Below are 11,799 nucleotides of genomic sequence, written 5' to 3'. Positions count from 1 at the left end.
TAAAGTTTTCTCATATAATTGTCACTTATATTTAACAATATAACTAATATTTCAAAAATACTCTAGAAGCACTAGACGAACCAATGTAATAAATATGAAAAAGACAATAGTTGGCAACCGTGGTGGTTTATAGTGGATTAGACCATGACTTTTTTTTCCTGGAATAAAACAAATCTTTGGAGCAAGAGTTCAAACATGTGATCTTTTAGTTGGAGATATATAACTTAATCAGTTGAAACTATATTCACTAGTCTAAATCAAAATTCAATTAGTAATCAACTCCTCCCAAACAACGATAGCCTCGTATATAAACATAACTTGCACAAAACTTTTTACCGGTTCACAACTTTTATCTCAAGACATCTCAATCCCCCTCTTTAGATAATGAGTGATTCTTTGTTTTTCAAGCTTGGTGTACATTATGAGACAATGTCATATTTCATAAAAGAGAAGTGTGATCATAGTACCCACATCCACCATCAAATTTTATAGTCGTTTCGACGTCGAAGGTTCGACATCCTAAGCCTAGAATATAAAGCCTAAAAGTAGATCCAGAAGAGTTGTGTTAGCCCTTGTATTTTGTCTCAAATCAAGTATCGAGAAAGAACGTCATCCATAAAAATAATGAAATAGTTCTAAGATCCAAACGAAATATTTACAGAGTGGTAGCATCAAAATCAACCCACCAAGGATGAATGGGTACATAAACTAAATTCACTTCATAATAAACAAAAAAGAGTTTATAGACATAACTTTCTTAAGCCATAAGGTAGCATGTTAGGCCACCATATAATAGCTAGTTAGACCTTGATTACCTTGATTTTGCAGTTTTAGCCTTCGCGTCTCCAATGTCTTCCCGCTCCCTCTTTTTCTTCCTTGCCTTGGAAGGTAGATGCTGAACGATCAGTTTCGGTTTCTTCCCGCCGCAACCGTTCCTCTTCTCCCACACAGTAAGAAATCAGTTCGACTAGAGTCCATTTTTCTTTCTGAGTATTGTAACACACTTTAAGTTGGTTATATCGTGTAGGAAGAGACATCAAAACAAAGTGTATAAGAAGGTCTTCAGAAACCTCCAACTTCAGTGTTCTAAGTCTTGCAGCTAGACTAGCCATTTCCATTATATATTCCCTTATGTTGTTGCCTTTCTCAGTATACCTCATAGTGACAAGCTTAGTCAAAAGGTCTCCTGCCTCTGCATTTTCATTTCTAGCAAAGCACTGCTCTAGTTCCTTAAGGAGTGCTCTAACGTTCGTGCTCTCGAGTATCAAGTCATGAAACATCTTTGAAATTGAGCGCTTGATGATCATCAGACTCATGCGATTGGATCGATCCCATTTCTCGATTTGCATATCGTTGGGATCTTCTGGAGTGGAAATGGGGCGATCCATCCTTAGCGCAAGGTCGAAGGAGGAGCTCGATATCTTCCTTCCACGCCTTAAAGTTAGCACCAGATGAATCTAGAATCATATTGTTGGCTTGAGCAGCCATGTCTGGCATCTGTTGCAATTATCTGTGTAAAGAAAAAAAAAGTCAATCAGTGAAGTCATAAATTAAGCAGTAAATAACATAGAATCTGATGAATCTAGAATCTGGTTGAGTTCCCTCTTTTAAAGATGATGCAATACGACATAATTCAGACATGCTTACTAAAGCTTTACAAAAAACATTAATTAACGAATTAATCAAACTAATTAACTCAAATCAACAAAAACTAAATCGACTAATAAACTAAAACTAATATATTATTCATCCTACATCATAGGCAACTTGACATAATTAAGGGATTACCTAAAGAAATGTTGGATACTTTCCTATGCTACGACTAAAAGATTTAGCATGAAAATCAAAGCACATTAGCTTTATCCAAAAATCCCACTTACCATGAAAAAAACGAATCACATTGACATCCGATATCACTATGTTATAGACATTGGACACAGGAGACGGTAAGAAATAAGAAGAATATAGAACAGAAAATGAATAACATGTGCCGTAGAAGCCACTGTTTTGAAAGCAAATTCAGCACGATTTCAATACTAAATCGTGTGCAATCGTCGAAGAGGATTGGAATCGAAACCAGAGCTTAGAGATTTGAAGGAAAAACATAACATAAATTGTTATGGAGATAAGAGATTTGATTTCCTAAAATGGATGTTAGTTAAAATAACAAAGCATAAGAGAGGATGCTCAAGAACTCAAAGAACCAATTAAGAACAGAGCTAGCCTTTGTTAACCATGAGAGATTGGAAATGGGTGGATAGTTCATTTCCTAATGACATTAATGAAAATTAAGTTTGTGAAAAATGCGCACCGAGAAGAATGGTAGAATTTTTGGAGGGGTGCAGAGAAGAGTTGATGGGAGGTTGTTATATGGTTACCGACGATTTTTTTGTAATGATCAGTTAGGTTTTATTATTTTAGATTGGAATCCGCTTGTTAGCTCACACTCCTTTTGATGGGTTTGGTTTTCCTTGACTCTTCATAAAAATGAAAAGATATATAAAAATAAAAATGTAGACTGATAAATTCAGTTTGAACCACTCAAGTCTTGGCACTCTTTTAGACTTCCTGTTTATCAAAAAATTGCACTACTTCTCTTTTTTTTTTCAAATATAACATAAATGTAATCTATATTTTAAAATTTTGGTAATTTAATCAATAAAAACCTTACATGACAATGAATAATTTATGTTTTAAATCACACGTATCAAATATCTAACATTTTTAATAGGTTTATAACTAAGTGGACTTTCGATTTCATCCACAGACATACAACTTATCAAATAAGTGTAGCAATTAAGATTTGTTAAAAATAAAATATATATATATATATATATATATATAAATTCTTTTGATAAATTACAAAAAACCAGACCAATATAAATAGTAAAAGACTTCGGAGTATGTTTGGGATTGATTTCCCTTTCCAGAATCAAAATGTTTAGTAAATTAGAAAATTGATTTTAGGAAAACTTAATTAAATTGATTTTTAGATATCACTTAGATACTGATTTTGAAAAATTAATTAAACTTAAAATTTTAAGATAACTAATTCTATCATCGCTCCCAAAAAAATTTCTTTAGCAATCAAATGTAACAGAGTCAAGTATTGATCATGAGATGTGTTTTGTTAATGGTCGTGACTTGATTTTCGTCTAGGTTTCATGAGATTTTGGCACATAATTTAGATGTTATCCAAATAATAGAAAAGTAAAAGTTGTTCCATTCAATTAAATTAAACCAACGTAGGTATAACTCAGCGGTTAAATCATTAATCTCCCTTGGAAATTCAATTTTCCACCGGAATTAAAAGTTTTAAAAGGTGTCACGTTGGATTTGGAGAAAGAAAAAGGTGAATTTAAGGACAGGAAATTATGAATTTAACCTAGAAAACGTAGTTGAAGGAAAAAAGTTAAAAAAGGAAAGGGTAAAAGGGGAAGAAAATACTGACTTGATGATCAAAGAGGAGCGATGAGAGACAAAAATCCGTGGTCCTTGAACTTGCGGCCGCCGCTGCTGCCATATGCAACCTGAGGGGGACACTTATAAATGCGGGGATAAAAAGAAAATTAGGGCAGCCGATTAGAAAATAGAAATTTAAAAATAATCGATTTAATAAAAATTAGAGTCGTATTTTTTTTCAGATATATATTATTGGATAGTAGATTTAAAAATTGAGTTTCAAAAGTTAAAAAATCATTCAACAGAAATATATTTATAAAAAATAATATCAAAATTAATTTATTAATATTTTTATTATAAATTTTGTATAATTATTATTTTACAATGATATATAATATATAATATATTATATTTTAAATGTTTTAATTTTAACTAGATAAAATGATTTTATAATATGAAATAATATATTTATCAAAATTTTTATTTTTTTAATATAATTTTGCATTTTAAAATCTGAAAACACATAAGACTTTTGAGAATTTCTACATCACAGAATTTGAAAACAATTTTAAAAGAGAAATATGACAAATGTATACCTACTTAATCTATTTGATTAAGTGAATTTGAAAACCAGAAGAAATATAATCTAAATTGTCAACCAGCTTTTAGCTTCATATCGGTGATATTATATTGATATATTTTTAGGTTATAAACCATAAATTTATATTAAAAGTTTCTATTGTCTTACAAAATTTTAAATATGGATCAAAATGAGTACAGTAACCGAAACTGATGTTTTGAAAGTACAGAGACTAAAAGTAATAAAAGTTGAAAGTATAAAGATAAAAATAGATGTTTTAAAAATATAGGGATTAAAATGAATCAAAGTGGAGAGTACAACTTTTTTTAATATTTTATTGATTGATTTGTGAATATAATAAAAATATCAATTTACTTCTTACGTCGATGTCAAACTTATGGACATATGAAAATATGTGGATGATGAAAAATTAGGATTGTGGTTGGAAAGATAGAGATTATCATAATTTAAATCAAATCACTATTCTCTTGTTTTCTCTTAAATCTCTTTTTCAAGTCTTTAATTATTTCATTTCCGTTGATCATTTTAAAAATATCTATTTTAGTTTTTTTTAAGTCTCTTTGTTTTTTTTCTGTTGTATGAGAATTTGAACCTTCAATTTTAAGAGAATTAGTTGATGTCAATATTTCATTTGTCGTGGAGCTATTTTCATGTTCGCGATAAAGTGAAGTTATAAGTTTGTTCATTGCATTTCGAGAATTATATCTTAAATAAATTCTTTTTTTTTTAATAGAACATGTTGGGAAGGGGATTTGAACTCACAACATCTTGTTAGAGGTATATGTTGCTTTGGCTCTTAAATAAAATTTTTAAGTATTATACTTATTTATATTAGATATCGAATTAAATTTATCCAACTAATCAGCTTAAGCTTTTCATTTTAAAAAATAAAAGGTAAGCACTAAAATATTATTTTTTTTGTTGTTCTAAATTTTTTTTTTTGTTTGTTAAATTTTAAAATTAAAATAGATATTCAAAGTTAAGAACCTAAAAGGAGACAAATTTAAATTTTTTTATTATTAAAATAAAATTTGAACTTTATTTAAACAAAATAATATTTAAACTTAAATTTCATTTCATACTAACTTTAGAACATCTCTTCTAAAACTGGTCTCTTTTGACTTTAAAAATTAAATATTTTGGTAATCAACTTTCAAAATATATACCCTAATCTTCAAACTTTCGAAAAATAGTCATTTTAATTTTTATAAATATTTTTTGTTTAATTTTTGTCCACTTAATACACACCTCGCTAATATATATAACTTTAATAAATATTATTTAAAAGCAACATTATTTAGGATCGTATTTTATTTTAAAATTTTAGATATTAAAATAGACATTAAGTTTAAAATAAATAACTAAAATAACCTATATAAGTTAAAGATTAGTTATCAAGGCATCTTGCTCATTTTCCAAAGGTCCCAAGTTTAATCTCCAGGGTCTATATTTATTTTACTATAAAAAATTAAATAAATAAAAGACTAAAATAGACCATTTTATAAAATTGGAGAATCAAAATAGAATAATTCTAAAAATTGGGACCAAAATAAAATATTGTGATAAAATTTCAAATAATGTTTCTAAGCAGCCTACAAGTCTACAAAAATGAACTTAAAAGTCCACAATTTTCCTTTTTTTCATTTTATTTTCAACTTATGACGTCATCAACGCTCCGTTTCCCTATTTATATTCTTCGCTCTGGTTTTTCCTAACCCCACCTTTCTCTCTCCTCTCTCTCTCTCTCTCTCTCTCTCTCTCTCTCTCTCTCTCTCTCTCTCTCTCTCTCTCTCTCTCTCTCTCTCTACTGAGTCTAAAATGGAGTGCAGTGAGGCAAAATCGAACACAACTTCAACAATCCTCCGTTCTCAGTCGCCGTCACCGTCGCCGCCGCCGCCGCCAAGTATTCCGGCGGGCGTTGTGGTCAGTCCCTGCGCGGCGTGCAAGATTCTGAGGCGGAGATGCGCAGAGAAATGCGTATTGGCGCCCTATTTCCCTCCCTCTGATCCTTTCAAGTTCACCATTGCTCATCGCGTCTTCGGTGCTAGCAACATCATCAAATTGCTTCAGGTAACCTTCTAATTGATCTGTAAATTTCTGTTGTTAAGTTTTCGCGTTAACTTTCTGATTGTTGTTGATGAGATTGTGAAAATCGAAAGATAATCATAGAACCGTAATGAAACCGTCGAATTACAGAACGATTTGGAACGAATACTGTTCGCGTAAACAGTAAGGCCAAATTCATCTATGGCCAATGCGTCTTGAGGAAAACGAAAACAAAATGGAGTTTGTGAAACTGTGTCTCACGTTTTCGTTGATTAATGAATTAATCGAGCGAATCACGATCGAGTGGAACTGTTGTCTCTCTAGAGGCAATGAACACGCATGGGGCTCACACACAACTTTTCCAATCCCAATAAAATGTCCTTATTCTGCCTGGAAATCTGAAAAATACGCAACCGTAATTTGTTTGTGTTTTTCCCCCTCAATGGCCATGTGGAGCAATTATAACGAAACGTCATCCAAATTTTAGAAGAATCAAACACAGCACCCCACCTGTTTGCTTTTTGTCCTCACAGAACAGCCAATCAATCATGTCACAATCTCTGTTCCTCCGCAATTCAAACCACAAACACTTCTGACACCAATTACTCTAATGAATTCTTCAGGATCTTCCCGAATCACAGAGGGCCGATGCAGTGAGCAGTTTGGTGTACGAAGCAAGTGCAAGAATCAGAGATCCAGTATATGGGTGTGCAGGAGCCATTTGCCAGCTCCAAAAACAGATAAACGAACTCCAAGCAGAGTTAGCCAAAACACAGGCAGAGCTTGTCAATATGCATTGCCACCAAGCCAGTTTGGTGGCTCTGATTTGCAAGGAATTAGCTCAAACCCCGCCACCGGTGCCGCCGCCGGACCACCGCTCACTTGACAACAATTTCAACATTGCCACTCCTCAGAGCTACCAAAACTACACACCTTTCTTGGAGGATAGCAACATTTGGGAGCCTCTTTGGACATGAAAACTAGAACAGGGCTGCAAAAGGGGGCAGAGATTTCTCAGACAAAAGCATTGGGAAGTCAAACTTGATTGGTTTTAGTTAAAAGTAGAATATATGAAAGGTTTGGTAGTTGAATTTTGGGCAATTTTTAGGCAGTTGTTAGGTTAGATGGGTTGGGTTGGGTTCCTCCTTTGCTCCCTTAAAACCAAGAAAAGTGGAGTGAAGAAAAAGGAATGATGGTTACTGGAAGTGGAGTAGATTATTAATGCAAAAGTATTGAAGTCTTAGTATATATCTTTTTGTTTTCTTTTTTTGGTTACCTACCATTAACTTCTTAACATTGATGTGTCAAGAAATATATCTTTTTCAAGCTGTGCTTCCCCCTACTTGAAAGTGACCAAAGATGTTCCTTTGCTTTGATATGAACTTTATGGAGCAAATAAATAGTTAAATGTATAATTACTTACCATGATACAATCTTCTTCTTCCTCCTCGTGTTTCTATTTATTAACGGTTAAAGTATTTCTATTATATTGAAGAGGTCTAAGTTCGAATTCTAACTTTACTTATGCTGTAATATTCTAAAAAAATATATATATATGCTTAATGTTAAAATGTTGATATAATTGACTATTGAAATCTAAATTTGAATAAGTGGTCAAAATATATATAGAGATGATTAATAATGGGTGGGTAGTCGGATTTACAACCTCTTAATTGGAGATATATGCCAATTAATATTGAGTTATGCTCGTTTTTGCTAGTTGGGTTGTATTCTAATTAGCAATAAATACATTTAATAGTTAGATTTTTTTTTAAAGATTTGTGTCTAAATATTGTTTTTGTGTCAACTTGAACATAGTTTAGCTCTTACTTTTACTAAGAGGTCATGTAATATTCTAAAAGAAAAAAAATAATTTTGTAATTGAGTTTTGAAATTTTATTTATGGCACAATTTTTTAAACTTAGTTTTGAGGTTGATAATTTTGCCAGTGTTACAAATGTAAATTCTCACCTAAACAATTTAAAAATAAATCATTTTCACATTTTATATTGCCCATGTTGTTTTTTTAGGAAGAGTATATTGCGGATGTTGAATATTAAAAAAAATTAATTATTATTTTTCAATTTTCAAAAGACGGCTCTATGAAGCGTTGGTGAGCCAAAAAAATAAAATGAGGCTTTTTATTTTTCCTTTTTAATAATTACTGTCTCTTTTCTTTATAAAAAGCTACGCTCACTTTTAAATTTCTTCTTTCCTTCGATCCTTTCCTAATGTAATTCTTAATTGTTTAATTATTGGAAAAAAAAAACAAAAAGGAAAAAGAAACGGAGAGGAAGAGGGGGAAAAAAAATCGTGACGTACATGTGGGTCCCACATTTTTAAAAACTGTCCGCTTGAACTTGAGTTTATTATGGACCATTGGATCAGACACGTCACGTGCTGGACACTGATCTGTATCTCACGCAATCATCATTAATTTGTCTCTTAAACGCGTTTTCTTTTTCATAATGATCCCTCTCCACGTGCCCCTCACGCACGTCAAGCTCCAATAAAGTATTGCCACGTGGTAATCATCCATGGACCGCGGTACATGATTTTCTAAGTTTCAAGTGGATTGAAAAAGAGGAATTTCAAAATAGCAAAAAAGGAAATATGTATTTGTATATATACATATATAGCATTAATTAAGTCCAAAATGTTACAAAGATGTCATAAATTGCATTGGGATTTCTTTTAAGCAATTGCATTGAGATTTATAAAAAGCTCAATTTCTTACTTAATAAAAGTTCATAATTTGTGATGTTTATGGAAAAGAAAAAGTAATGATATTTTTATAAATACTTATTTATTTTCTATCATTTATTATTTTTAATGAAAAGTATTTCGGTGTTCAACTACACACCTATCTTTTACAAACCACCATTAAATTTTTTATTTTTTTATAGGCAGGAGAGAGAATTATTGTTTTTTAAAAAGCTAAAAACTGTTAAAATTTTATTAGTAGGTTAGTACTCATAAATAACTTAATATTGTCCTGAGTGGAATATATACCGTTCAAACACTTTTTGACAGTTTTTTTTTTTTAATTATAGGCTAAATATATGGAATTGTATTTATCCTAGCTTTTAGGCCATTTTTAAATCAATTATTAATATTTTAATTTTTAAATGATATATAATTAGTTAATATAAAGTGCATGAGTCATTAAATTGTTGTTTTATCGACATATTTTCAAATTACTAGAAAAATGCTAATTTTGCTCATCAGTGGTGTAAGTTAGGTTTTATGGGTTGCCCAAATATGTTAAATAAAATAATAATACATCAACCGTTTCTAACCGATGTTAATATTTTTTCCAATGGAAAAACCTAATTTAAAATTTTAAAACATTAAGGATAAAATTATAATTTTAAAAAAGTTCAATAGAAACCATTTAGTATGTTAGCCTAAATAATTATAAGGCTTGATTTATGTACTTCAAGATCGTATTTATTTAGTCTCCTACCTTTATAAAAATTGTATAGGTCTCTCAACTTCTATGTTTTTGTGTATTTATTTCGCTGTACTTAAAAAAAAATTCTAATAAACTTCTAAATTTAAAATTATTTTTATCGTGTCAAATAATACTTATGCCATGAAATGCTTGAATCAACATAAAGTTGCCCTAAGATAGAATGAATTAACTAATCTGGTAGAGGAATATTATAAGGAGAAAAAGAAAACAAGATGTTGATTAATTTGAACCCAATTGTTTCCTTGAATTTTGTTTTCTCTATAATGCTTTCAAATAATTGTCTCCTGAGATAAAATGAATTTTTTAGAGAATATTTTTTCTTTTTTCAAAACTAAAATAGAACCACCTATTTATACACTAGTTGTGTGACACGATTTTATATCGAGGTCTCAATTTCATGGAAATATCGATAAAATGTTGATGTGGATAGATATTTCTGTAAAAGTTAAAAATATAAAAAAAACGTAAAACAATATTTAAATTAACAATCCTATTTATAAATTAGTTAAAAATAATTAATATTAATATTATGTATATATTAGTGACATTTTGTTGATTTTTTTTCATATTTTGTCGATTTTCTTGTACGATGGAAATGTTGATATTCATCCTTCATGGATATGTTGATGGAAGTGTCGACGGGTATTTTTTTTCCTTTTAGAATCATGGTTGTGTCATTCAAATAGTAATATCTTTTCGTATAAAGTTGTCTTTCAGAAGAAAGAATATATTCTTTCATATAAGTTGTATCTTTTTACCAAATACATCCTCTCACAAAAGTTGTGGTTTTTTATTTATTATTAAAAATTTTATACAAAGATTCCAACCATCCTCGGCTGGAATAAAATTTATTTAAAAATCTCAAACAAATAAAAATTAACAATTACTCACGAAAAATAACTAGTAGTGTAAGATTGAACATTCCTTTTTAAAAATTTATAGTTTATAGTTAATCAATAGGCAAAAGACTTTTGAACAGCCTACTTTAGAGTAAATGAATTCTGTAATAATTAACATATTTGTGTCTCCTCTTAAAGTTAGCCTTGAACACCACCCAATTCAGAACTGTTTTAGAGAATTTCGAAAGAATAAGAATTGTTATAGAGAACAAAAACGACCTGAAACAGGACAAGGAGTTTCAGCCTGAGATCATCGATTGGGGGAGACCGGTCCGCGACGTAACGGGTCGGCCCAAAGAACGACCTAGCGCCGAGGCAAAGAACGAGGAAAGTGACCGGCGGAGAACCAACCGGGCTGAGAGGGTTCGGTCCAGACCTCTGCTTGGTCCCGACCCCTGATCGGCCCACGACCCAGCCCGTGAGTCTCCAGCCTGTGATCAACGATCCCTCGGGCTCGGCAACACTGAATTAGGGTTTGGCTACGGAGGTTCTGGAATCATCTTCACGGCTATAAGTAGCAGTGAGATCCAACCCTGATGAGGCAAGTGACTTATCCCTAGCTAACTATTTTCTCAACTCTCGCTCGCTAACTTAAGCATCGGAGCCCGTGTGACTAAGGTCACACCGGTTTAGATCGGTTTGATTTTGCAGGTATCGGTTCCCTTATCATCGAGTTAGGTGTGTGCGAGAAGAAGAGTCGGAGGGTCAAAATCCATGCATAAACAATTGGCGCCGTTTGTGGGGACGATACAGTAAAGCAAGCTTCGTTGAAGCGAAATCCCGATCCGAGCGAAATTTCGATCCGAGGCGTGTAGAGTGAAACGACCGACCATTCGGGTGAGGTAGGACCTAGCCCTGATCATCGACTTGATCTGAAAGCGACATGAATCCTGATGAGAGCCATTAATGCTTCGAAAAGAAGAGCCTGGAAGAAGCAGCCGATCACTCGGGTGAGGCAAGACCAAGCCTTGATCATCGTCTTAATCCGACCATCCTTGACAGGGGAGAACCAATGTCGGGCTTGAATGAAGCTACAGACCTCTCGGGTGAGGCAAGGTCGAGCCCTGGTCATCGACTTAATCCGACCACCCTTGACAGGGGAGAACTAGTGACGAGCCTGAATGAAGCAACTGACCTCTTGGGTGAGGTAACACCGAGCCCTGGTTATTGACTTAATTCGACCACCCTTGACAGGGGAGAACCGGTTGAGGAGGCAGAATCTGTACCTCTGACAGCCGAAGATCAATGGGTCAACATCAGAACCAGGTTAGGGGATGAGGAAAGAGAAAGCCTTATAAACTTCCTCAGAAGCAACGCCGACGTGTTCGCATGGTTGCCGGAGGATGTGCCGGGAATCGAGCAAGGAGTCATGGTAT

General features: G+C 32.5%; 2 protein-coding genes across 2 annotated transcripts; one reads left to right on the top strand and one right to left on the bottom strand.

The window, feature by feature from the left end:
• Window positions 1-830: 830 nt before the first annotated feature.
• On the bottom strand, window positions 831-1,388 carry LOC111024541 (uncharacterized). Its single transcript, XM_022302241.1, has one exon. The coding sequence runs from the start codon at window positions 1,386-1,388 to the stop codon at window positions 831-833; it is 558 nt and encodes a 185-aa protein (XP_022157933.1).
• A 4,357-nt stretch (window positions 1,389-5,745) lies between these two features.
• Window positions 5,746-7,431, top strand: LOC111024535 (LOB domain-containing protein 1). Its single transcript, XM_022302235.2, has 2 exons — window positions 5,746-6,073; window positions 6,673-7,431. Exons 1-2 carry the CDS (start codon window positions 5,822-5,824, stop codon window positions 7,024-7,026), a joined length of 606 nt encoding a protein of 201 aa, XP_022157927.1. The 5' UTR covers window positions 5,746-5,821; the 3' UTR covers window positions 7,027-7,431.
• The last annotated feature ends 4,368 nt before the right edge of the window (window positions 7,432-11,799 follow it).

The sequence above is a fragment of the Momordica charantia genome (assembly GCF_013281855.1).
Source record: "Momordica charantia cultivar OHB3-1 chromosome 3 unlocalized genomic scaffold, Mcharantia_2.0 BLBB01000003.1, whole genome shotgun sequence".
Classification (NCBI taxonomy): Eukaryota; Viridiplantae; Streptophyta; class Magnoliopsida; order Cucurbitales; family Cucurbitaceae; genus Momordica; species Momordica charantia.
This window is presented reverse-complemented; position numbering and strand designations above follow the sequence as displayed.

Excerpts from the sequence above, each read along its gene's own strand:
- LOC111024541 (XM_022302241.1), bottom strand. The coding sequence starts at position 1,388 with ATGGATCGCCCCATTTCCACTCCAGAAGATCCCAACGATATGCAAATC.
- LOC111024535 (XM_022302235.2), top strand. The coding sequence starts at position 5,822 with ATGGAGTGCAGTGAGGCAAAATCGAACACAACTTCAACAATCCTCCGT. Across the intron at positions 6,074-6,672 it reads ACATCATCAAATTGCTTCAG|GATCTTCCCGAATCACAGAG; the intron begins GTAACCTTCTAA and ends TGAATTCTTCAG.